Consider the following 26,356-nt stretch of genomic DNA (forward strand, 5'->3'; position numbering starts at 1 on the left):
AGAGAGAAGCAGCTCACATGTTGATCAGGAAGCAAAGAGAGAGGTCTCCACTTGCCAGATACAAATATATACCCCAAAGCCATGCCCCCACTTTTTCAGCCATACCCCACCTGCTTCCAGCACCACTCAGTTAATCCCATCAGGGATCAATTCAGAAATCAGGTTAAGGCTCTCATAACCCCATCATTTCTCCTCCAAACCTTGCATTGTTCCATACATGAGCCTTTTGGGGACACCTCACATCCACACCATAACACTTGGTGATTCACTCAACAGCCACAATAGTGTGTAATTTTTCTAGTATTCCATATCCTAGGAAATATCCCCACTTGGCACCTAATCATTTAAGCCAAATCCCAGGAGTCATTCTGTGATCTTCCATTTCTTTCTCATCTCATATTCAATTGGCTCATTTGTTCATTACTGTATTCAACAAAATTAATCAAAACCTATAATCATTTTGTCTAGGCACTTACTAATATTTACGTATATTTATGTCTACATTTAGATTGATACACAGGTAGACAGACAGATGATAGTTTCCTTGCCACAAGGAATCCAAGATGGCTATCGTTTTTCCATTTTCTGATGAGAAAACAGAGATCCAAAGAGGCTAGAGAAGCTTCCTTAAACTTATAATATCATGATGAGGATTAAATGAGATTTTGCATGTAAAGCCTTTAGAAAGGCTGTCATATAGTCATGACTTAATATGTTTGTTATTATTAATATTAGGTCAGATTGCCTCCTAATAAGAGGAGATAAGACACTACCCTTGACTTCATAGTGTCTACAGTTTTCCAGAGATATAGATTCATCAAGGAAATATCCAAACAGTATGGTATGACAAAGTCCAGAGGGGGCTGACGTAGTAAGAATTCTAGAGAAAACAGTGTGGTGATATACCTGTAATCCCAGCAACTCAAGAGACTGAGGTAGGAGGATCACAAGTTAAGACTAGCCTCAGGAACTTAACAAGGCCCTAAACAACTTAGCAAGACCCTATTTAAAAAAAAAAAAAAAAAAAACACCTCTTTTAAAAAAGGGCTAGGGATGTGGCTTAGGTTCAATCTCTAGTACAAAACAAAAAAAAAAGAAAGAAAGAAAGTACAGTGCCCCCAGAATGGTACTGATGTTGAAGCTTAAAGGCTAGATAAGATTTGGCCAGATGTAGAGAGAGGTGGGAAGGAAAAATGTTCCAGGCTAAAGTAACAGCTTGTGTAAAACCCTAGAGGCAAGAGAACACATGCCATTTTGGAGGACTTGAAAATTGGAGTGGCTGGAGAGTAGTATGTTGGGAGAGTTAAAAAGATGAGATTGGAAAAATGAGTAGGTCAAGGTGGTCAAGGTGGCATTGTCAATCAAACAAAGGGAGAGGACACCCCTCATAGGAAGGGACATTTCAGAGGGGGGGGGGACGTGTGTTAAAGAACATTATGATGATGAGATTCAGTTTTTAGAAAACCAGTCAGGCTGCAGTGTGGGGAATGAGTTAGGGGAGAGAAATAAAAGACCATTCAGGAATTTTGTGCAGGTCAGGAGAGAGATCCTGAATGTGAGTGATGGATGTTTGGGATGGAAGTGGACATGAGAGAAATGTTGGAGGTGTAATTGTAAAAGACCTCAAAGAGCCTGGGTTTAGGAGAATAGAGCTAACAATCAGAATTCTTCCTTGAGAAATCTGAGCACATTTTGCCACAGTTCTCTGAGAACAAGAATGCAAGGAGAGGTAAGATTGCAGAAGAGCTGAGGCATAACCAATACATTCATTTTGGGGGCATGAGGAATCTAAGGGGCCTGTAAAACATCCAAGGAGAGGTGTCCACTATGCAGATGGGTACACAGTGTAGGGCTTGGCAGTAATATAGCTAAAGAGGAATTTGACAGTATTTAGAATATAATAGAAGCCATGAAATTAGGGATTTAGGAAGAATTTGTCTAAAAGAAAGATCTATCTTCTGTGACAACTGCTGCTAAGGGGTCAAATAAGATAAATAGCATAGCATAATAGTTACATGCTCAGACTTTAGAATCAGATTTTCTTAGCCTGTATGGTAAACAAGTTGCAAGGAAAGCAACTACCTACAGGGGGCTGCATTACCAGATGCCAAGCAGTAAGTGACAGACCAAGAGCTCAGACTCATTCTGTGCCTACTCAGAGTTCAGTTTTGTTATCCTACCATGCCCATGGGGTCTCCCCTTGGCATGTTCCCACACAGCCCAGAATCTGGAGCTACAGGGCCTGATCTCTGTTCACAGAGCCTAATCAAATTTCAGCAGCAGCTAGAGCAAAGCAAGCTCCTGTACAAGCGGCAGATAGCAGAGTGTCGTCATCAGGAGCACCTAATTGAGAACCTAGCTAAGCAGCGAGATTCCCTGCAGTCTCAGTATCAGGTTTTCGTGGAGAAGGTATGTTTTTCCTGTCATGTGCCCTCTACCTGTCTTTGCTTGGGAGAGGATAGCCCCTAACAGGATGCTCAGTGGAAGGGTTGGGGAGACTCATGATGGAGTCTCCAGGGGAAGGGGGCAAAGGTTATCTTGGGGAGTGCCCTTCATGAGAACTCCTAGGAGAAAATTTAAAAACATCTTGAAAGGGAAGCTCATCTCTCAGAAGCTCGCTTCAGCAAGAACCTCTCCTCATGTAGATGGGCAAGGCATTTCTGGGTCCTCTGAGTCAGCTGCAGGTGGCTGACTTTGAGGAGATAAGGAGCTATCGAGCACCACCAGAATCTGTAATCCGGGTGACTGATGCATTGTGTGAACTGTTCCACCATGAAACAGGCTGGACCAATGCCAAGCAACTTTTATGCACTGAAGATTTTTATCAGGTAGGAATAATGAAGGAACAGACGGGAGGCACACAGGATAGACTTGGCAGGGATAGACTTTTGGGTCAAGGTCCAGAGCATCCATGTCTTCCCCTCTCCCCTGAACACACTTCCTCCTAGGAGCTGGTATTCTTCCCCAAGGAGAAGATGAAAGACTCAGAGCTGATAAAATTAGAACAAACTCTGAAGGATCCAGGCATGAGTGATGCAGCTCTGAGGGCAGTAAGCATACCCACAGCAAACCTGGCGATCTGGCTCCGGGCTGTTCTGTGTTATGGACTGGCACAGGGCCGGGGTGTGCCCACTGGCCTGCTGCTGAGGCAGGTGGAGGCAACACTGGCTCGGGAGCAGGCCCGCTTAGGCCAATTCCAGTTTCAAGCCCAGGACATGCTGGAGAATATTTTGGCCCTGACTAAGAAGCTAGAGGATGCCCAGATTTCCCACAGCCATGTGGTACAGACTCTCAATCAGGCACAATGTGGCCAGTATCACAAATGGCCCATAAAGTCTACACTGCTCACACCCATGAACAACTGGTGTGCACAGCTCCAGGTAACCAACCCTCTCCCATATGTCTTCTTCCTTGTTCATTTCACACCCTGCCACCCTATGCCCTAACTGCTTCCTGCCCCACCTTCCTTGCTTTCCTCCATACCTCTCCTCGCTGGCCTAAACACCCTCTGGTCTTCCCTTCACGCCAGAAGTTGAGGGGACACTGCAAGACTATGTTTGGAGATGCCCTCCTGTGTTCTGCTGCCATCACCTACTTAGGTCCCTTCCCACCTCTCCGTCGCCAAGAGCTACTGGACAAGTGGCTGGCTCTGTGTAGGGGCTATCAAGAGACCCTGGGTCCAGATGATGTGGCACAGGCACTGAAGCAGAAGCAGAAATCTGTCATCATGCCCCCAAAAAAACCCCTGTTGCCCACATGCTCTCCCTTCAGTATTCTGTCACTGCTAAGCTGTGAATCTGAACAGTATCAGTGGGACCGAGACCTGAAGCCCCAGGCAAAGTCGGCCCGCTTGGCAGGCCTGCTTCTGGGGAGTTCCACTCACTACTATAGTTGCCGTTGGCCTCTGCTGCTTGACCCCAGCAATGAGGCACTCATCTGGTTGAACCCACTGCCTCTGGAAGATAAAAGATGCTTGGCACAAGCCCCCACTGAGCGCAGAGGTAAGGCAGAGACAATAATACATGCTTCTGGGATATCTGAACTGCCCAACCCTCTGAGCCTCATGTGATCTTCCCTGGCTAGAATATCCCAGATTTTATCAGCCTATGCTATATATATTTTTTGGTTCATATTGCAATGAAGACCAATTCATGGTCTTCCACTTCTCAGGTTTCTTTGGCACTATTAGAAACCTTGCCCTCACCCCCAGAGTTTTAGTACTCAGATTTGTTCAAAAATTCTAGAAGAACATTTTTATTGATTCTGTTTAGATTAGGAATCACATCTGGGTGGCGTGTTGGAAGGAAAATTTGCTAGAAGGAAGAGGGGATGTTTTATCTCCCAGAAAATGGGGTTGGTGTGCTGCATTAGTGAGAAAAAAAAATTCTAGAAGAACATTTTTATTGATTCTGTTTAGATTAGGAATCACATCTGGGTGGCGTGTTGGAAGGAAAATTTGCTAGAAGGAAGAGGGGATGTTTTATCTCCCGGAAAATGGGGTTGGTGTGCTGCATTAGTGAGGAAAAAAAATGTGAACTCTTGGAAAAAGGTTCTTTGAAGATGTCATGAGGGCTGGGGCTGTGGCTTAGTGGTAGAGCACTTGCCTAGCATGTGTGAGGCCCTGTGTTCGATCCTCAGCACCACATAAAAATAAATAAATACAATAAAGGTACTGTGTTCAACTACAACTAAAAAATAAAATGAAAAAAAAAAGATGTCATCAACTTCTGAACCTTGAAATAATATCACCCTGCTCTTTATATGAGTGGGCTCTAAATCCCATGACAAGCATCTTATAAAATACAGAAGAAAAGACATACACAAAAGAGAAGTCCATGTGAAAAGGGAGACCAAGATTGGAGCTTTTTGGCCACTAGCTAAGGAAAGTCTGGAACCACCAGAGGATGGAAAAAGGCAAAGAAGGCTCCTCTTTAGAACCTTGGCAGAAGTATATCCTGCTGAAACCTTGATTGCGGACTTCTGGTTTTCACAACTATGAGAAAACTAGTTTCTGTTGTTTAAGCTACCAAGTTTGTGGTAATTTGTTACTGTAGTCCCGGAAACTAATACACAATATATCATGCAAGGTATCATCTGTCCTTCCAAGTATCATGTCAGAGTTGCTGCTGATTTTCAGAAATATGAAGAGCCAAATGTGATAGGCAGAATTTTGGTCTCTGTGACCTTTGCCTTTTGATGTTATTTCCAGGATTATGTTATGTTACATAAAAAAGAGTTTGAAGAGTTGATTAAAATTACTAATCATTTGGCATTAAGATAGAGATATTATCTCAGATTATCTAGATGAGCCCAGTATAATCAAATGAGGCCTTCAGAGCAGAAAGGAAGAAAGAAAACAGTCAGATTTGAAACACTAGAAGGATTCAATGAACTGTTGCTAGCTCAAAGATAGTGGGGGCTACAGGGCCAGTGTGAGAAATTAGAATAGTGTGTGAAAGAATAGGTAGGCATGGGGCATGTATCTGAAGTTCCAGCTACTTGAGAGATTGAGGCAGGAGGGTCACTTGAACCTAAGAGTTCAAAACCATCCTGGGCAACACAGCAAGATCCCATCTCAAAACAAACAAATAAACAAACAAACAAACAAATAAAAAAACAGCCTAGAAAAGGACCTCAAGCCCCAGATGAGATGGGAAGCCCCATCTGACACTTTGATTTTAGCCCAGTGTAGCCCTGTGCAGAAAATCCAGCCATGCTGTGGGTTAATGGGTTGAATAGGTGAGACTGCTAACCTATAGAAGGGTAGAGAATAAACTGGTGTTATTTCAAGCTGCTAATTTTGTGGTAATCTGTTAGCAATAAAAAAAAAATGAATGCACTGAACTATGGATCTGGCAAAGAGAATCAGTTTGGCCCAGGAATTATCTGGGCAGCATAGCAAGGGGTCATGGAAGTTGGGAATGGTTGTTGATTAGCCAACTATCTGTGTTTACCACACCACCCATGATTTAGCTAATTCCACAGTTTACAGACTTTCACTTACAAGTTACTACTTCCAGGTACTGATTTCCAAATTAGTGAGGATTCTTTAAGTTGTTAGTACCAGAATTATCTCAAGTTAAAAAAAAGCAGGGAGCAGGGGAGGCACTGACTCTTCTAACCAACCTATAGAAAGGGCAGAAACGGAGCCAATTTCAGAGATGACTAACTCCCTCCCTTAATTTTAAAGTAATAATAATAATAAGCAACATTTATCGAGCACTTACTAGGCACCGGCCTAGGTGTTTTCTATGTGTCATTGTATTTAATCTTCACGGTAATCCTATGAGGTCATCACTAATATTAATTCCATTTTGTTGATGAGGAAACTGAGTCACAGAGCTTAAACAGCTTTCCTAAAGTGTCTTACTTCCCTCATGGAATGGAGTCCTTGGATGAATAGTGCTCCACCAGAGTCCAAATCCTCCTCTCAGAAATGTTTCTGTGCATCTTTCTGTCACAGGGAAGAGTCTAATGACAAGTCAAGAGAGAGAGAATAAAAATGAGGATGTAGAAGAAGATAATGATTGTGACGAAAGGAATAAGGCTAAAGACCAAACCGAAGAGCAGAAGGCAGAAGAAAGTAAAAATGAGGAACAGGAGAAAGAGCAAGAGCAAGGGGAGAAAGAAGAAGAAGAGAAAAAGAACAAGGCAGAGAAACACGAGTCCAGCCTAGCCTCGGAAACTCAGTCTTCACCTCGTCTCTGCTTTAATGTGCTCTCAGGTGCTAACCCAGAGTTGGGTCCTCAGCTTTTGGAGGCAGCTGCCAGTGGTAAGAACTGATGCCCACCCACCATTACCCCCTCTTGTCCTCCCCTGATTCTGTGACCCCATATACCTCTCACATCTCAGTCTGACTTCAGTTCCCATCCTTCATCCCATTATGTTGAAAAATCTCAAAGGAACCCTATTTGTTGGAGGATAGCTGCTCAGGGTCAGCTCTTGTGGGTACCATGGGTGCTGGCATTGTGGGTGGGTTGTCCTTGCTTCCCCTCACAGGCCTGCCTGTGCTTCTGACCAACATGGAGCTGGGCCTATGGTGCCAAGAACTACAATGGCTGCTTCAGCGGGAGAAGCTGAGTCTACCCAAGGTGCAGCCTGGCTTCTGTCTCTATCTGAGCACTACCCTCCCACTCTGTGCCTTGGAAAAAGGTGAGACCCAGAGGGCACATTGCTAGCACAGTTTTGTGGGCACACTAGGATCCCAGGACCAGTATTTAGAGGGCTTGACTCAACCTGAGCAGGCTCAGAATGTAGTAAGGAGCCATACCCCTTGTCTGCCCCCTCCTTGGCTCTGCCAAGGGTGAGGGTTTAAGCACATTCCATGTGACTCCAAGTGCTAGGTTATGAACTGCTAAAGGGGCTGAATGTCCTGGATTTGTCCCTGAACATGGAAATACTAGAAGAACAGATGCTGCATGAAATCCTGTGCAGGGAGCATCCTGAGCTTGAGGCCCGCTGGCAGGACATAAAAATCAGAGCCCTGGATGCCTGTGAAGATGTGGAGGCTGCTGAGGTGCCTGGGGGTCCAGTCTGTGGGATAGGATAAGCACTGGAAGGGCCTGGGTGTAGAGGTGGAGATGAATGTAGATATTTGGGGACTGTGGGAAAGGGCCAGATCCACCTAACAAATTACTATATACAGGAGCGGTTGCTGACGATGATGCTGATGCAGAAACAAACCCCTCAGAAACCAGCTAAGTTTCTGCGGGATATGGTGAGGTCCCAGGCAGTGATATGTCAACTGCGTGCTCATTGTGAGGAGCTAGAAGGACAAAAACTGAAGGAGATGGAATTGTGGGTATCCTACCAGCATGTAGTTAGACATGGAATGGCCTTAGTGAATGCCCTAAGCCCACTGCAGAACTTGCTCCCATTTTTCCGGATGAAACCAAAGGACTGGCTGGTGGTCACAAAGAAAGCTCTAGACAGCATGAAGCCACATGATATAAAGCATGGGGAGGACCTGGCCAGCCATCTACTGCAGATAAAAATACACCTGACCCACCAGCTGCTGGGCAGCACTGTGGCTTCACTAGGCCTGACCCAAGTACCCTTGGTGGGTACCTTGGGTGCTTTGGCTCTGCTGCATGTGACAAGGAAGGCATCGAAGCTAGAAAGCTTAGCACTCTGGCCTGGACTGGCAACCTCTGCCAGCACTGAATACAGTAAGCCAGACCCAGGTGTGGTTCGGCCAGCCTGGCTAGGGCCAAGAGCCTGGCAAGAATGCGGGATGTTGGAGCTGCTGCCTCCATTTGTTGGGCTGCGGGCATCCCTAGCAGGCCACTCCAATATTTGGCAGGAATACCTGTCGCTATCATCCACAGTGCTGGGTCCTGCACCTGGGCCAGGTCCTGAGCCACTCAGCCTCATCCAGAAGCTGATCCTGTGGCGTGTGCTGCGACCTGACTGCCTGGCAGGTGCTTTGGCAGACTTCACCACCAGTCTCCTGGGGAGACCCCTGGATGAAAATCTGGCTGCTCACACCATGCCCCTTGAACAGAGTCAGGCTACTCAGCCCATACTTATCTTATTGCCTTCGACTGGCCACCCCACAGCCATCCTGCATCCTCTGACTGTCATCCAGAAATTGGCTGCTGAGCATGAACAGGTTTGGACCTAGTCTTTTGGTCACAGAGTGACTGGGCCTCTGGGGGCTGGGAGAAGGTGTGGATGCCCTCTCTCAGCATTCTCACGGATCTTTCTATATTACTGAGGTACTTTTTGGATCATTGTGGTATTACTTTGAGTCTCTTAGGTTGCCTTGGGATTGCTTTGAGTCATTCTTCTGTCTCTATTTGTCTCCAGGGGCAGAAACACCTGCAAGTGATAGCCCTGGGCTCTGAAGTTTGGGACCCAGTCTCAATTGTGGTCAACACTCTATGCCAAGCCATGTTGGAGGGGTACTGGCTGGTGCTGGATAACTGTCATCTGGTGCCCCACTGGCCAAGAGAGCTGATCCAACTCTTGCTGCAGCTGATAGGCAGAGCCAAAGGTGAGTTTGTTGCCTAGAAATGGCTTTCAGGACCACACCCTAACTTGGGCTACAACTTGAACTCGCTCAAGTTCACTGTCAAATTTCCTAGGTCCAGGCCTGTGCTCTTGGCCATGTGTCTGACTCCTGATTCCTCAGTCTCTAATCTGATCCCTAGACTTGTGTCTGATCCAATACCTAATGACTGATCTCAATCCCTTGTCTAAACTCTAGTAGTTTCAGAGATGGAATTGGAACTGCTTTCAACCCAACCTGAAAGAAGGAATGTGGTTACTGTCCACAAAGATTTCCGTCTTTGGCTTATTGTTTCTGCAGAGGCGACTGCTTCCTTGCCAGGTAAGGAGTACCCCCCAACAGTCTCAAATTAGAAAGGGGAGGGCAATTCTGCTGTGCTGACTCAGCACTCTTCTTCCTCTCCAGCTGTGCTGACTCAACACTGCATGCCTGTTTTCTGGGACCAGTCCCTGGAATTGGGCCGCATCTTGATTGACAGTATGGAGTTAGCACAGCAAGGACTCTACATGCAACCTTTTGACCAGGCACTATCTCTGCTCCTCCTACATGGCCTCCTGCTACACCGACAGCTCTATGGAATGAAGTTGCAGGCACACAGGGGGCTCTGGTGAGGGACTCACTTATGCTGTTGAGTCAGTCACTCAGAAAACACTGAGTATCGTCTACACACTAGGTTGAGTAAAACTAATTCATCTTCCAAAGAGTGAAGGAAAGAGGAATTCTAGGAAGGCTTCTCTGAGGACTTTTAGGATCTCACTTTAAATTGAATTTTAAAAGTTGAGGCGAATCAGAGCCTTTCTGAACAGTGGGAACTAAGTTCAACAGAAAGTGATTTCAGTATAGTTGAGGTGAACCTGCTGGGTATTGAGTAGGGAGAGGCCAGGCTCATCACAAAGGACCTTTAAGACCATAGCAAAGGGATCTGATGTTATCCTAAGAATAGTGAGAAGCCACTGAAGGTATTAAAGTAGAAGAAAGAATGTGATCATGTTTGTCTGTTGGAAAGACCACTGGTTGCAGTGTGGAAAGTGGAACAGAGGAGGTGGTATTAGAAGCAAACAGAATAGTTTGGGGAGGTTCTACTAGTCTCCAGGGAAAAAATCATAGTATGGTTTGTAGGGACTAGGGTGGTAGTCACCGTAGAAATAGAGAATAAATTGGGGATGAGGAAGAAGGAGTCAGGAATGAATTCCAGATTTCTGACTTAGACAGTTGGGCAGCTGGTGATACCTCACACTGGGATATATGATAGAAATGAGAAACACGTTTCATGAGGGAATATGATGACTTTGGTTGAAAGCAAGTTGTATTCAACGTGCCAAGTGATAATGACTAGTAAACCCTCATGAGCCTGGAGCTCAGAAGATAAGTTTAGGCAGGAAAAAAGACTTGAGGCTCTGCAGCATATTGGTGATATTTGAAATCTGACTTCCTGTTCCCCTCCTTCAGGAGTCAAGTGACTCTGATAAAGGCCCTTAAGACCCAAGAGCAGTTGTGGACCAGTCTCAGCAATCCCAGTACTGCCATGCAGGAGCTCACTGGTGAGACCCTTCCTGTCCTCCATGCAGCCATCTGCCACCAGGAGAGCCTGGAAAAGGGTGGGGGTGGGAGTTTTGAGACTGGGACCTAATTTACAACTTTGGTTTGGGGAAGGGTTGTGGGAACTGGAAGGGCTGGAACTAAGGGTTCCATTTTCAGCTTCAGTTTTCTATGGGGGACCTGTGGGGGACACTAAGGACAGAGAGGTCTTAATTAGCCTCACAGAAGCCTGCCTGAGCTTCAGCAGCAAGAGTTGGGTCCAACCACACACACCTCAGTATCTGCTGGCCACTGTGATGCCCAGCTCAGGTAAGCTCCAGTCAATAAATATCTGTTTGGGGGCCAGAAAGAGTGCAGTGAAATGCCATCCCCACAGGAATGTGGATGATGGTGCCAGTAGATATACAAAGGGGCAAAATTCACATAGTTATAGGGATGATAGCATAAGGGATCAAAGGAAGGCCTACTTCCTTGGGAGTGGGGTGTGGAGTCCGTCTTATTCCTTACCCCTCACTTCTATCTCCAAGAACTAGAGAAGCCAGATGCTACTGCAGAGTGCAAGGCCCAGATGCATCTACTGCTCATACCGTCGGACCCTTGGATCTGTGGACTAAGTGAGGGCCCCCAGGCATGGTTGGTGCGCCGCAAGAGTCATGCTATCCTGAGGGCCCTGCAGCATAGTTTACCCTGGTGGGTTCCTAACACTCAAGGATGCCCTTGGCGTGCAGAAAGGCGGTTGCTTCAACGCCTAGTGCAAGCCAAACGCAGGCTGGAGTCATTGCAAGCCTTACTGACCGACCACACTGGTCTAGGGAAGTCTCCCCTAAGGGCAGTGCTGGGGCCAAAGGCTCGGCCTCCAGTGGAAGGCTTCCTAGAGAATGAAGTGATGGAACTGAGTCAACTGGTGGGCATTTTACAAAATGACCTTGACTGCCTATTGGGGCAGCTAAAGGGCAAACCCCCTTGCACCTCCTACCGCTGTGCTGCGGTGGCCCAAGCTCTCTGGACTGGCCACCTACCCCAACCTTGGCGACCCCATGCACCCGCTGGTCAGCAGCCACCCTGGCAATGGCTGCGACAGCAGTCACGTCGTGGACAGCTATTAATTCGCTACCTGGATGCAGGCAGAGTTGCAGACGAAGACATTAGAGTACCAGGGCGCATCTTTCATCTGTCAGCCTTTAGCCACCCACGCCGCCTGCTGCTGGCACTGCGTTGGGAGGCTGTCCTGCAGCAGCAGGTGCCCAGCTCGAATCTTTCCGGCAGCCAAGGCCCCAGTCATCTCTCACGTAAACGTCAGAAGCTGAACAACAACCCTCTGTGCCTCCGGGTATCTTAGCATCCCTTCAGTTCCCCATTCCGTCCCCTTAAAGTCCCTGATTATACCCCATCCTGTTGGTAATCTTGCCCCTCAGTAACCCTAATCATCTCTCCAATTTCACTTTACTATGACACAGCTCCCCACCCTGTCATCTTTCTAGTCTGCCTAACCAGCTCTTGGCACCCCCAGGTGGAGAATGGCCCAAATCCCAAGGTTCCACAGACAGGCCTACTACTGATTGGGCTACAGCTCCTGCATGCCGAGTGGGACCCAATAGATGGGGCTCTGCAGGACAGTTCTTCCAGCCAGCCCAGCCTTCTGCCTCCTGTCAGCGTCACTGCACAGGCTGGGTACATCAATGACCTGCCAGTCCCAGCTGGCCTGGCTGTGTACTCCTGCCCTGTGTACATGGCCGGGCCCCTTGGTTCCACTAAGCTACACAGCAGGAACGTCCTGATGCACCTGCCCTTACCCACGAAACTCAGCCTTGCTACCTGTATCCAACGGAGAGTCCATGTGTGCAGCCCACCCTTGACTTGAGCCCTCCACCAAAATAAAGCTACAGTGATTACATGAATGATTTCTAGGACTTGGAAAGATAGTGATGTATACACAGAAGGTAAAATGTTACACACTGAGAGAAAAATACAGTGTGTACAATTGAAGCTATGGAGGAGGCATTGTGTGGCAATAGGGGAGAGGAGAGTGGTGGGCACACTCTGAAGAGAGGGGCCAGGTGATAGCCATGTATCTGAGGAGTTAGACAAATCTGGCAACTGCTAACACACAGAACCCTTGTCTGGGTAGCTCTCTGCTGTGGTCTCAGCTAAATTCCCAAGGGATATTTTTGAAGGGAGAATATTAAAACTCAAAATCCTTTTTAAAGGCATTTAGTGGTATTATTGGGAATGTCCCAGTCCTACCCTACCATCCACACCACATCACCCACAAAGGATTCTCTGAGTGAATCATACACATGAAAAACAAAAGCCAAATAAAATACAAGACCCTATGTTCATTTAACAATTATTTATTGAGCACTCTTTCATACCAAGTGTTGTTCTGGGTGCAGATGAGGTGGTTCTATTGTAAGGGCAACAGGCAATAAAAGGTAAACATATAAACAAGAACAAAAAAATGTTTTTGCAGTACTGGGGGTTGAACCCAGGGGCACTCTACCACTGAGCCACTTCCCCAGGTTTGTTTATTTTTATTTTTTTGGTACTAGGAATTGAATCCTGGGGTACTTAACTGTGGAGCCATATCTCCAGCTCTTTTTTATATTTTATTTAGAGATAGGGTCTTGCTAAGTTGCTGAGGCTAGCTTTGAACTTGCAATCCTCCTGCCTCAGCCTCCCAAACCACTGGGATTAATGGTGTGTACCACCACACCTGGCTCCCAGCCTTTTTTGAGTCAAGGTTTCTCTAAATAGCCCCAGCTTGCCTTGAACTTGTTAGCCTCCTGAGTTACTGGAATTACAGTTATGTGTCCCCATGCCCAGCATATAAAGAAAACCAAATAGGTTGATGTGCTATAGAATGACTAGAAGGGAGTAGTTAATATAGTTTGAGTGGACAGAACAGGTTCCTGAATATTTGAGCATGAGCTACTTGGAAGATTTAGAAGGAATATTCAGATAAAACCCTCAATAGACGCAAAAGACTTGAGGTAGCAACAACTTTGGAGTGTCTAAGGAACTGAACATAAACCTAGAGCATGGTGAGTAAGGAGTAAAGTGATCTGAAGTTATGAAAAGGCATAGAAAGGGGTAGATCACATGGTCATGGAAATGAGCTTGTATTTTTTCAAAAGTACAATGAAAATCTATTGGAAAGCAGTATGTAGGAGACGACACCTAATTTGCATTTTTCAAGTCAGTCTGGCTGTTCTACGGTGGATTGATGGTAGAAAAGCCAGAGTATCAAGAGGAAGATCTATTTGGGTCCAATTGAGATAATTCAGGGAAGGGATGATGAAGCGTGGACTAGGATGAAGCGGAGATGGGAGAATTAACAGATTTAAGACATATTCTGGTCAAGTGTGGGTGGTGGCATATACTTGTAATTCTAGTGACTCTGGAGGCTGAGGTAGGATAATTCTAGTGACTCTGGAGACTGAGGTAGGATAATTCTAGTGACTCTGGAGGTTGAGGTAGGAGGATTGCAAGTTGGAGGCCAACCTCAGCAATTTACACCCTGTCTCAAAAAATAAGGGCTGGGGATGTAGGCCAGCAGTAAAGCATCCCTGGGTTCAATTTCCACTACCAAAACTCAACAAAACTCTGAAGGAAATCCGTAGGACTGATGGATCAGATGCAGATAGTAAAGGGAGAGGAAGAATCTGGGATGACTCCCAGATTTGAGGTAAACAAGCAACTGGGTTGATCATGGTATTATTAGCCAAGATAGAAAATTTGACTGAGCAAGAAGTTGGAGGTAAGGAATCAAGAGTCCAAGATCTTTGATGGGTATTAGTTGTGTGATTGCATGCTATCCCAGGGCAAGCCTGTCTGGTAAGCCTTATGGTAGAGTATGGCAGAGCTAAAGGCTTACATGACTTTCTCTCCTTGAACCCAGACACCAAAATTTAATATGTGCAACTTAGCTTCCTCAATTCATGGCTAGGTTTCAACTCCAGGGTGGGAGGAAATGCAAGCATAAGTACAAACAAAGTATCTCACAGTTGACTGTGGGGAGCCATTCTGACACGTGATTGGGTGACTCCCGTTAAGGGCCTGAGGCACTCTGGCTGTGTCGGAGTTATCCCCACCTTTTCCTGATGAGAGAGCCCATCCGTGTGGGGGTGTGCGTAACCATTGACCCTGGAGACTCAATCACTGACCCTGACCTTGGAGTGCAGCCCCCCCTCAACCTTCATTGGATGGAATTCTCCCCTGAATCTCTTGTCCCCCCAAATAAAAGGCTACTCCCCGGCGTGTTCGCTCTCTCTCTCTCCTGCTAGCCCAGAGTAATCCTTGCTGCCCTGCTGGGCGGCTGGAGGCAGGGAAAAGAGGCAAGCCGTCTTGGACCTAGCATTAAAATAAGGTACTGTCTGTGTGTTTTATTTTGATCTCTTCTAACTAACTGAATGCCAGAACCTCATTAATGAAACCACTGCGCAGGCCGCGTGGTAGAGTTGACTGAGGTGCAAGTAATGTCCTTTAATAAACCATAGGCAGAGAGGCAAATGCTCCCACTTTTTTTCAGAAACCCATTTCCTATAACCTGGTTAAGGAGGGTCATGGCCATTCCATTGGGAGAGCAGATTAGCAGAGTTCTAAAAAGACCCTTTGGATAAATGAGCCCTCTATGTTTACCATCACTACTATTTATCCTTCAGTAAAGGCAGGAAACAACAGTGAGACACCTGTAAAGCCATCTGAAATTGGTCAGTATAGAATATTTTATACAAATACACAACATTCTCTAGATGGAAATTCCTTCTTGAATTATACCCAGCTAAGTCAATAAATTTTGCCAGTTAAAGATAAAATGAGTACCATATGGAAGTGTAGCCCAAATATAATGGATGTCATGTAAAAATGTTCCAGATTTGACAATTTCACTATTAAATTTTGCTAGATAATTTTAAATCCTACTAGGAAGTTAAAGTCCCAAACAATGAAAGAAATAAGTAAGACACTTGACAAAAGGAAGAAAACGTGTCTCCTCTTATCCTGATGGACAGGGGCATATAGAGTGGAAACAAGGACAAAGGAAAATGTCAAAATCAACCTGATCTGAGATTTCAAAGGGAAAGAAGCAGCAGATAAACTGAGTTAACAACTGAACAGAGGCTTTTGCATTTTCCCGACTGGGACTCTTGAAGGAAACTGTTCTGCAGCATGGGCCCACTATAGCCCCAAGAGCATTAAGAGGCAGAGTGGCAGGACCACTATACGGTAAGAATACTGAACAGAAAGCCTTTTGCCCTGTAGAAGTAGGAATCATAGTGTCTATAGTACCAAAGAGGGTTGTTAAGAGAAGTATATGATTTAGCTTCCAAGTATTTGGAGATTTTCTATAATTTGATTTCATTATGATCAGAGAAAACGCTCTATTTGATTTCAATTCTTTTAAAACCATTAAGATTGGTTTTGTGGGCCATGCTATAATCTATCTCGGTAGATATTCCATAGTATTTGGAAAGAATGGTGTTGTGTTGCTTCGAGGTTTTTATAAATGATGATTAGATCTTGTGGGTTGGTGATGGTGTTTAGTTCTATATACTTGCTGGTTTTCTAGTTGTTTTATCAATTGCTGAGAGAGGGGTGCTAAAGTCTTCAACTATAATTGTGGGTTTATATACTTCTTTGAGTTTTTTAAGTTTTGTTTCACATTGTACACTCTGTTGTTTGGTATACACAATTTAAGATTACTGTCTTCTTGGTGGATTGACCCTTTTATTGTTATAAAAATGTCCCTCTTTGTCTCTCTCAAATTTCTTTCCTCTGAAATCTATCTGATATTAATAGAGTCACTTTTGCTTTCCTTTGATTGGTTGCATATTTTTCAGTCTCCTATTTTAATTTTTTGTTTGTTTTTTAGTTAACATGACAGTAGAATGTATTTTGACATATCAAACATACATGGAGCATAACTATCCATTTTTATGGTTGAACATGATGGGGAGTCGTGTATTCATATATGAACATAGGAAAGCTATGCCTGATTCATTCTACTGTTTTTCCTGTTTCCATCCCCCCACCCTTCCCTTCATTCCCCTTTGTCTAATCCAGTGAACATCCATTCTTCCCCGCCCCTCCACTTATTGTGAGTTAGCATCCTCATATCAGAGAGAACATTCGGCCTTGGTTTTTGGGAATTGGCTTATTTCACTTAGGATGATAGTGTCTAGTTCCACCCATTTACCAGCAAATGCCATAATTTCACTCTTTTTATGACTGAGTAATATTACGTTGTGCCTACGTACCACATTTTCTTTATGCATTCATCTGCTGAAGGGCATCTAGGTTGGTTCCATAGTTTAGCTATTGTGAACTGAGCTGCTATTAACATTGATGTGGCTGCATCATTGTAATATGCTTATTTAAAATTCTTTGGGTATATACTAGGAGTGGGATAACTGGGTCAAATGGTGGTTCCATTCCAGATTTTCTGAAGAATCTCCATACTGCTTTCCAGACTGGTTGCACTAATTTGCAGTTCTACCAGTAATGTATGAATGTACCTTTTTTTGTTACATCCTCACCAAAACTTGTTACTTGTATTCTTGATAATTGTCATTCTGACTAGTGAGATGAAATCTCAATGTAGTTTTAATTTGAACTTCTCTGATTGCTAGAGATGTTGAACATTTTTTTCATAGATTTGTTGATGGATCATATTTCTTCTGTGAAGTGTCTGTTTAGTTCCTTTGCCTATTTATTGATTGGTGTTTTAGTCAGCTTTTTTACTGCTGTGACTACAAGACCCAACCACAGCAACTGCAGAGGAGGAAAAATTTATTTGAGGGTTCACATTTTCAGAGGTCTCAAGCCACAGGCAGCAGGCTCCATTCCTTGGAGCATGAGATGAGGCAGAACATCATGGAGAAAGAGTGTCATGGAAAGAAGCAGCTTACATGATGATCAGCAAGGGGGGAGAGAGAAAGAGAGAGAGAGAGAGAGAGACAGACAGACAGACAGACAGACACATCTCCACTAGCTAGATACAAATATATACCCCAAAGCCCCAACTCTTCCAACCACACCCCACCTGGCTTCAGCCAGCGCTCAATTAATCCCATCAGGTGATTAATTCGCTGACTGCATTAAGGCTCTTGTAACCCAATCATTTCTTCTCTGAACCTTCTTGCATTGTCTCACACACGAGTTTTTGGGGATACCTCACATTCAAACCATGACAATTGGTTTATTGTTTTGGGGATGTTAAGTTTTTTGAGTCTTTTATATATCCTGGAGATTAATGCTCTGTGTGAGGTGCAGGTGGCAAAGATTTTCTCCAATCTGTATCAGCCTCTTATTTTAAATTTATATTCAAAATAAGTTTCTTGTAGATGTCATTGCCCATCAATGCTGTTCCTTAACTGATGTATTTAGATAATTAACATAAAATGTAATTATTGAAAAGTCTTTCATTTTATTGTTTTCTGTTTATTCTCTCATTTTTTGTTTCTGTTTGCTTTTTTACTACCTTCCTGTGGATTAACTGAATACTTTTAGAATTCCATTCTGGGATATTCATAGGTTTTTAAAAATTTTTTTAGTTGTAAATGGACACAATACCTTTATTTTATTTATTTTTATGTGGGGCTGAGGATCAAATCCAGTGCCTCACATACGCAAGGTAAGTGCTCTACCACTTGAGCTATAACCCCAGCCCACTATAGATAGTGTTTTTAAGTTTATATCTTTGTATAGCTTTTTAGTGTTTACTCTAAATATTACATTATATACATACACTTTAACATGATCTACTGGTGTCATTATTTTACCAGTTCAAGTGATGTTTGAAACCTTACCTCCTTTCACTCTTCCCAGTTTAAAATGTAATTGTTTTAAGTATTTCCTCTACATACACTTTGAACCACATCAGATAGTGTTACAATTTTTCTTCAACTATTATATACATAATTCAGAAAACTCAAGAGAAAAGGGAAAATCTTTCTGAGGGTCACATAATTGTGGGTGCCACAGAGCTCTGGAGGTTTAATCGGCTCCTGCTCCTGACTCATGATCAGAAACAAGTTGGTCAGGAAGCCTCTCTGCAGCCATGGATGACTTTTAAAGATACTGTAAAGACACCCAGAGAATCAGAAGGTAGCAATACATCAAATTAAATTACCCTCACTAGCTACAACATAAAATCACTGGAGAAGGTGCATATTGACAATCCAAGGTACAAAGGGAAAGAACCTAAAAGTTTTGGTTTTTTATTTTTTGTGGGGCTAGGGATTGAATCCAGGGCTTTGTGCGTGCAAGACAAGCACTCTGCCAACTAAGCTATATCCCCAGCCCCCTGAAAGTTTTAAAGAAACATTTGCATGCCTAGCAAGACTCGGAAAACCACTACAAGAAACAAAACAAAACAAAACAAAAAAACTCCTCATGGTAACGGTTCTAAGACATGGGATTGTTTCCAGATGAGAACCCACAGGTGACTCACTCACTTGCTCAGTCCTTCTGAGACTAAGATTACTTTCATCAGCACTGAGCCAGGAGTGGAGGCTGAAGTCACCACTGCAGATGCTGAGGTCAATTATTTTAACAAATGTATTATCAGTTATTTTTTTTAAAAAATAGGAAAAGGAAAGCTAGTTATATTTATACATATTTTTGCTTACCATGCTTTCCCTTCCTTCCTGGCATTCTGAATTGTCATTTCCTTTCTGTTGGAGAGTTTCTTTTAGCCATTCCTATTTAGTTTAGGTCTTCTGGCAACAAATTTACCTAGTTTTTCTTCATCTGAGAATATTCAAATTTCTTCTTCATTTCACATAAAAGTCAGGGTTGGCAGTTCTTTTCTTTCAAACATAAAACTTGATGCCATTTTTCTATAGCCTTCATGGTTTCTGATAAGGAATGTGCTATCATTCAAATAGTTTTTCCCTTATAGGTAAGATGTCATTTTTAATTTAGCTGCTTTCAGTATTCTTTGTACTTAGTTTTCAGAAGTTTAATGGTCACATATTTTGGTATGTATTTCTAATGTTTTTACTGTTTGATGCTAACTTTGCTTTTTGTATCTACAGTTTTTGTCTCAGCTAACTTGCGGCTTTTCAGTCATTTTTGGAGTGTCTTCGTAACCTCCCTCTCTTTCTCATCTCCCTCTGGGAGTTTGATAACATGTTAGAGCTTTTGTTACAGCCCTTATAGATTCCTAAGTTTCTGTGTATTTCTTTCAGTTTATTCTCTCTCTCCATCACTCAAATTGAGTAATTTGTATTGTTCTATCTTGTATTGATTCTTTCCTCTGTTCCCTCCATTCTGCTGTTCAGTTACCCACAGAGCTTTTAAATTTAGTCATTATTTTTCAATTTTAAAATCTCTATATTTAGTTTTTCTTCTATCATTTTTTGCTGAGGCTTTTCACCTTTTTACTTGTTGCAAATGCATTCAGAATAGCTTTGGGATATTTTTCCATGGTTGTTTAAAATGCTTGCCTGACAATGCTAACATCTTATTGCCTTAGTTTGGCATCAGTTGTCTTTTTTTTTTCATTCAGTTTGAAATCTTCCTGGATTTTGGTATGACAAATGATTTTCAATTTAAACTTGACTTTCTTGTTTCTTTTTGAGACAGAGTCTTGCTACTTTTGCCCAGGCTGACTTCAAACAGTACTAAGTTCAAGCAATTCTCTTGCCTAAGCCTCCTGAGCAGCTGGTATGTTTCCATACCCAGCTCTGAATATTTTTGTGTTAAGCAACTATGGATTATATTTAAACCCATCTTAAGAGTTTCCTTGGATACTACTTAGCAGAAGAAAGGATTCTGTTTAGTTTCTGCTAGGAGGAAGTAGATATTCAAGTTTCCAATTCAGCCTCTGTTGACACCTGTGGGAGATGACATTACTTCTGGGTGAAGATTGGAGTTCTAGCTTGGGTTCTTCACATGATCTCCACTGACACAGTGGTAGTGGTCTTGTTACTTCTATCTTCCTCTGACATCATCCCATTAGAGAAAGGAAGGGGCTCCTCTTTGCTGCTGGTTAAGAATAGAAGCTACCCTGTGATCTCCACTGATACCAGTGAAATGATAGAGGGCTCATTATTGGCCAGAAGATTTCAAGGTCTGGATCTCTACTTGACCTTCTCTGACCACTACTGCAGTAGTGGATACTGAGGCACTTTACAGCCCCATATGGATGAAAGTCAAGTTTACCTTCCTCTGCTTTTCCTGGTGTAGAGAAAATGCGATCATAAATTCTTCTATGGATTGAGCTTAGCTTAAAGACATCTATATAGTGTCTCTGTGTGTGGTTTGTTTGATTTTGGTTTTGCTAGGCTGTCCTTTCCAGGTCTTTCTATAGAGAGTGCAGGCTTTGTTTGGGGTTTTTGCTTGGATTTACCTCTTGACATTTCTGCATTGCTGATTTCTTAGTTCCAAGCCTGATTTATATGAGGAGGAAAAAAGATAACCCAGAAAATATACCACAATGTCATTCTTTGTGTCCTGAGATTGCTAGGTGATCTGTCTCTCCACCTTTCAAAGGGTTTTTTGTTTGTTTATTTTAAATTTTGTTTTGTTTTTGGTACTGGGGGTTGGACCCAGGACCTCACATGTGTTAGGCAAGTACTTTATCACTGAACTACAGCCCCAGCCTTTTTTATTTTTTGAAATTGCTTGTCTTTTACTATTAAGTTGGCTGACTTATAATTAAGTAGAATAACATTCATGGTTCATTCTGATTGAAAAAAACAGAAGCTTTATTTTTCTTAGGGTCATTATCACTGTCAAGAAGAAAATCAAGGTCATAACAGATTCTTTGTAGATTGTACTAAGAATTAATGTAGCCTAATCACACCCTTTTTACTTTCTAGGTTAATTAAGCAAAATGAAATGGTGATAAATTTTCTTTGAAACTTACAAACACGTGATTTTAGAATAACTGAATACATTAACCTCAAGATAAAACCATATTCTAAAATCATCATTTTAAATTTAAAGAAATAGATCCTTACAAGATAAAAATAGCCCATAGGCTATACTGCTGTTTTTTCTTTCTTTCTTTTTTTTTTTTTTTGTTTAAACAAATATGCACCAGTGTTTCAACAATAAGGCAAATACCATGAATGTGAAAACTGATGTCTGCAATATACCACATTTAGAACTCAGGAGAGGTGAATTAGACAGGAGACAGTCATTCTAGTTAAACAATCAGATAACCTTATAACAAGTTGGTTTGCTGAATCAAAACTGTCCTTTTTTTTTTTTTTCTTGACAATTAGAGGTCCCGTGTTGTCTCCAGACTCTTGTTTTATGTTTTATGTGAGAAGCAACAGAGATTGGACCTCCAGCAATGACAGTACACAGTGTTATCTCCCAGCTCTTCCATGTCAAAAGCATGTACTATCTTGGGGTTGTCTTTCTGGCTGTGAAGGTTTGTCATTGCTTTATTGCGAAGATCTTTAGCATAGACTATTTTGTAAGCTAGGTAACCAATTACAGTGGTTCCAGCTACAGGGTAACTACTGCAATCCATTCAACTCCTGCACTGGAATGGGAAATCAGACCCTTGTTCCCAGGACATATGCATAGGACACCAATAAAAAATGCAACCCCCCCACCAGCCTTTTTTGTTGAATTTTGAGACAGGGTTTTGCTAAGTTGCCCAGGCTGCCTCCAAGCTTCCTATTCTCTTGCCTCAGCCTTCTAAGTAGCTTGCATGCACCACCACAACCAGCTTCAGCAGTGTTTTTAAATGCGTGTTTTATATAATATACAGTATCTTCGGATATACTTAACAGGAGGAATAGGGAAAAGTTCATCTAGTCCAGAAGTCATCCCTGTCTTTGTATCTGAAGTCTAAGTGTATAGTTGTACCTTACTTTTTAAAATCAGTTTCATAAACACTGCCTTTAATTAGAATGTTTATTTACTTTAAATTGAATGTTTTGGTTGAATTTTAGGTCTGTCATTTTGCTATTTGCTTTCTATTTGACCCATTTGTTTTTTTTTCCTTTCTTGCTTTCCTATGTGCTTTTAATAAAAAAAAAAATCTAAATACTTGTTAAAGATGGTAAGGTAATCAGGCACAGTGGCATATCCATATAATCCCAGCTACTCAGGAGGCTGAAGAAGGATTGCAAGTTTGAAGCCAGCCTTGGCCACTCAGCAAGACTCTGTCTCAAAATTTAAGAAAGGACTGGGAATGTAGTGGTGGAGTACTTGTCTAGAATGTGTAAGTTGCTGGGTTTGATCCCCAGTACTGGAGGAAAAATAAGTAGGGCAGAAGTCTTTCAAAGGAGGCCATGGCAAAAGGTACATACAGGCTTTACTGCATTGGGGTCTTGCAGTGGGGGACAGAGATCAGATTCAACTTTGACTTCAACAAGATCACATGGGGATTTATAACCACGGAGGATGATAGGGGTCAGGGGGTGGAAAATTATTAAAAGGAAGCATCAAGGATAAGGGGTTTTTAGCTAAAATGACTTGGGTACGGTTCCTGTTTAAGGTAGACCACTGTGACAAAACAGCAGAAGGTAATCAGATAGCAAGGATGGGAGATTTTCCCTAAAACGACTTGGTATAACTTTTTCTCAAACTGGATTCCACTAGGACGGAGCAGAGGCCAAGGTTGTGGAACTTAGTGGAACCTGACTACAGTTTAAGTCAAATGACAATATTTCTCAGTATTATTAAAATAGCTTTTAGTATTCATTTTAACTCATTTACTTCTTTTTTTAAATGTATGATCTGCTTGCATTATATTTTAGTGGTTATGTTAGGGATTACACTACAAAACTTTAATTAGTCCAGTTAAGGGTCATATAGTTTACTTCAGGTAAAATTGTAACAATTATGGCTCCACTAGTATCCCTACCCTACCCTTTGAGCTATTGCCATATGTAGCAATATATGTTCTAAAATCAATACATGGTATGCATTTTTAAAGTCATATGTCTTTTAAAGAATAATAAAATATACAGATGCTTGTGTATTTATCCACATATTTAACATTTCTGGTGTTATTTTTTTTTTTTTCTGTAGATCTGAGTTGCCATCTGGCATCATTTTTCCTTGGCCCAAAGAACTAAATTTTTATGTTGGTCTGTTAGTAATAAATTCTTCAATTTTTTTTTTACCCTCACCCTTACCACCTTGAATTGTTTTTATTTGAGTCCAGGCTACTAAACTGCCTGAATATCAAATTCTTGTTTAACTTCTTTTTTAAAAAGCACGTTGACTATGTCATTCCAGTGTCATCTGTACTCCATTGCTTTTGATGAGACGTCTGTTTTTAATCACATCCTTGTCTCCTATGCTTTTCTCTGTTTTCTTTGGCTCTTAGCAATTTGATTATAATATTCCCAGGTGTGGTTTTTCTTTATATTTATTTGTTCAGGATTCACAGATTCTTGAATCTTTAAGTTCACATTATTCAGTAATGTTGAGATTTTAGTCACCACGTCTTCAAATATTTTCCTGCCCCTTTCTCTCCTAGTACTCCATACACATATGTTGGATCAATTAATATTGTCCCAAGGAGGTGAACAGTAAAGAGATAAAGTCAGAGAAGTAATTGGAATCTAAATAATGCAGGGCCTTGTAGGTCACAATAAGAACTTTGGTATTGAATGAGATGGGAAGTCATTAGAACATTTGGAGAAGAAGGAAAAATAAGCTATAGATTTCCACATACATGTAGCAACATGAATCAATCATAAAAGCACTGTGTTGAAAGGAGAATGCTTTATGATGAAATATTTAGATGCACTCATAAGCTTATTTTAATATATAAAAAGGATCGATCAAACTGATATTATTCCAAGAATTTGAGGTTGATTTGATGTAAGAAAATTAATCTACTAATTGCTATATTAACTGATTTAAAAAATTATGTGATTATCTCAATTTAGAAGCATTTGACAAAATACAAAGTACAATTCATGATTTAAAAAAAACCACTAGAACATCAAGTCATTAATCTAGGAGTACTTCAAGAACCTTGTTGCAAAATTCATGCCTAGTAATGAAATGCTGAAAGCTTTCCTTCGATTTTGAGAATGAGACAAGGACTTCCACCAACACTTTTTTAAAATTTTTTTCCCCTCCCCTGTTACTGAGCTGAGAACTGAGCCCAGTGGCACTCTACATCCAAGCTACACCACCAGTTTTTAATTTTATTTTGAAAAAGGGTCTCAATGAATTGCCCAGGCTTGCATCAGCCTCCCGAGTCACTGGAAAATCACAGGCTTACATCACCACACTGGGTTCCAACACTTCTACTGAACATAGAAATTGACTTCTTGGCCAGTAGAGTAAAACAAAAATAAATAAATAAATGAGCCTAGTATGGTGGCACACACTTGTAATTGCAACAGCTGGGGAAGCTGAGATAGGAGGATTGCAAGTTTGAAGCCAGCTTCAGCAACTTAGCAAGACCCTCTATCAAAATAAAAAAAAAAAAAAAAAAAAGGCCTGGGGATGTAGCTCAATGGTAAAGCACTTCTGGGCTTAACCCTCACCCCACCCCCACCCCACCCCCCAAAAAAGAAAAAAAGAATCAGTGAAATCAAATGTGAAAGGAAAAAATGAAATAAAATTGACTATATAAAAATAATGTATGTAGGAAAAACTTAAAGCTACAGATAAATTATTAAGTTAACAAGGGTACTGCTTCATGGTCACCACAAAAAAAAAGTCTACTTCATTTCCATATATGAGTAAGCAGAAAATGAAAATTTGAAAGCTCTCACTTGCAATTCATTAAAATAAACAGTAAATGCCTAGAAACAAATCTAACAAAAGATGTGCAGGAAATTTATACATAAATGTAAAACATTACTGAAGCAATTAAAGAAATGGACATATAGACTACAGAATTATAAGATTGAGTATAATAAATATATTGATTTTCCTCAAACTGAGCCAGCTTTAGAATATTCCATCAGTGTTTAAGGAACCTATTATGGAAATGCAAAAGATAACAAGAGTCCTTTTAGGAAAGAAAAATGTGGGGGTTACTGTACTGTATATTAATATTTATTTGAAAGTTATTATAATTAACACAGCAATTCCAGACCTAATCTGTACCCCAGGGAGCTTCACTTACAGAAATTCATCTCATAGAACCCAATGGCAACTACACCCTGTAAGTGAAGCTGAAAGCATCTTCCACAGCTCTCCACACCATCCAGATAAGGGGAGCTGAGTAATGGAAAGATGGTTTGGCACATACTCCTATTGACTATTTTGTTATTTTGTTTTTGAATGTATGCTGATGATAAATGATGGACATTTATACATTTGTACACATACATATTTGTTTCTGCTTTTTCATTTCTAGCATTTCTTGAAGGTAGTTATTGTTCCCTGCTGTTGAGGATTCGAGATTTTGATTAGTAAATTTTGAATTGATTTTCTGTTGTGTTACAAATCTGTTTCCCTTTGTTTCTATTTCTCCTTTTTTTCTTGCTAACAGCCAAAACTCTAGTATTCTTTCACTCTTCCTTTAATTATTTTGTTTCTATGTTTTTCTTCTTCTCCTTCATAAACATATCCTACCTTGCCTCTTTGTCCTTGAATCTACAAACTCTTTTCTACCCCCCCACCATCTCTCTTCTTTACTCTTAATGAACTCTTATCTTTAACTAGATACATATACATATCTGTTTCTTTTTTTCTCATTTCTAGCAATTTTTGAAGGCAGTTACTTTTCATGGACCTGTACTTTGAGGACTAAGATAATTGATTAGTACATTTAGGATTGGTTCTTGTATTCCTTTATCTTTATTTTTAAATTTTATTTTACACATTTTTTTTTCTCTCACTTATCTTTTTCCCTCAACTCTCTGTCTC

General features: G+C 41.8%; 2 protein-coding genes across 2 annotated transcripts in view; one reads left to right on the forward strand and one right to left on the reverse strand.

The window, feature by feature from the left end:
• The window catches only part of LOC308641750 (dynein heavy chain domain-containing protein 1-like), a gene marked incomplete at its 5' end in the record, with an annotated part of 66,174 nt that extends 51,617 nt beyond the window's left edge, over nucleotides 1-14,557 (forward strand). Inside the window, 16 exons of the mRNA XM_081280361.1 lie at nucleotides 2,260-2,409; nucleotides 2,646-2,828; nucleotides 2,949-3,380; nucleotides 3,530-4,001; nucleotides 6,464-6,772; nucleotides 7,000-7,152; nucleotides 7,338-7,516; nucleotides 7,646-8,611; nucleotides 8,809-8,995; nucleotides 9,209-9,331; nucleotides 9,416-9,617; nucleotides 10,460-10,551; nucleotides 10,709-10,858; nucleotides 11,077-11,879; nucleotides 12,060-13,958; nucleotides 13,991-14,557. Coding sequence (XP_081136487.1) covers nucleotides 2,260-2,409; nucleotides 2,646-2,828; nucleotides 2,949-3,380; nucleotides 3,530-4,001; nucleotides 6,464-6,772; nucleotides 7,000-7,152; nucleotides 7,338-7,516; nucleotides 7,646-8,611; nucleotides 8,809-8,995; nucleotides 9,209-9,331; nucleotides 9,416-9,617; nucleotides 10,460-10,551; nucleotides 10,709-10,858; nucleotides 11,077-11,879; nucleotides 12,060-12,410 — 4,752 coding nt within the window. The 3' untranslated portion in view covers nucleotides 12,411-13,958; nucleotides 13,991-14,557. The remainder of the gene's footprint in view (nucleotides 1-2,259; nucleotides 2,410-2,645; nucleotides 2,829-2,948; nucleotides 3,381-3,529; nucleotides 4,002-6,463; nucleotides 6,773-6,999; nucleotides 7,153-7,337; nucleotides 7,517-7,645; nucleotides 8,612-8,808; nucleotides 8,996-9,208; nucleotides 9,332-9,415; nucleotides 9,618-10,459; nucleotides 10,552-10,708; nucleotides 10,859-11,076; nucleotides 11,880-12,059; nucleotides 13,959-13,990) is intronic.
• Nucleotides 1-26,356, reverse strand: part of RRP8 (ribosomal RNA processing 8) — a 66,009-nt gene that overhangs the window by 23,379 nt on the left and 16,274 nt on the right. The window lies entirely within an intron of this gene.

The sequence above is a fragment of the Spermophilus citellus genome (genome assembly GCF_964194105.1).
Source record: "Spermophilus citellus genome assembly, chromosome: 2".
Lineage (NCBI taxonomy): Eukaryota > Metazoa > Chordata > Mammalia > Rodentia > Sciuridae > Spermophilus > Spermophilus citellus.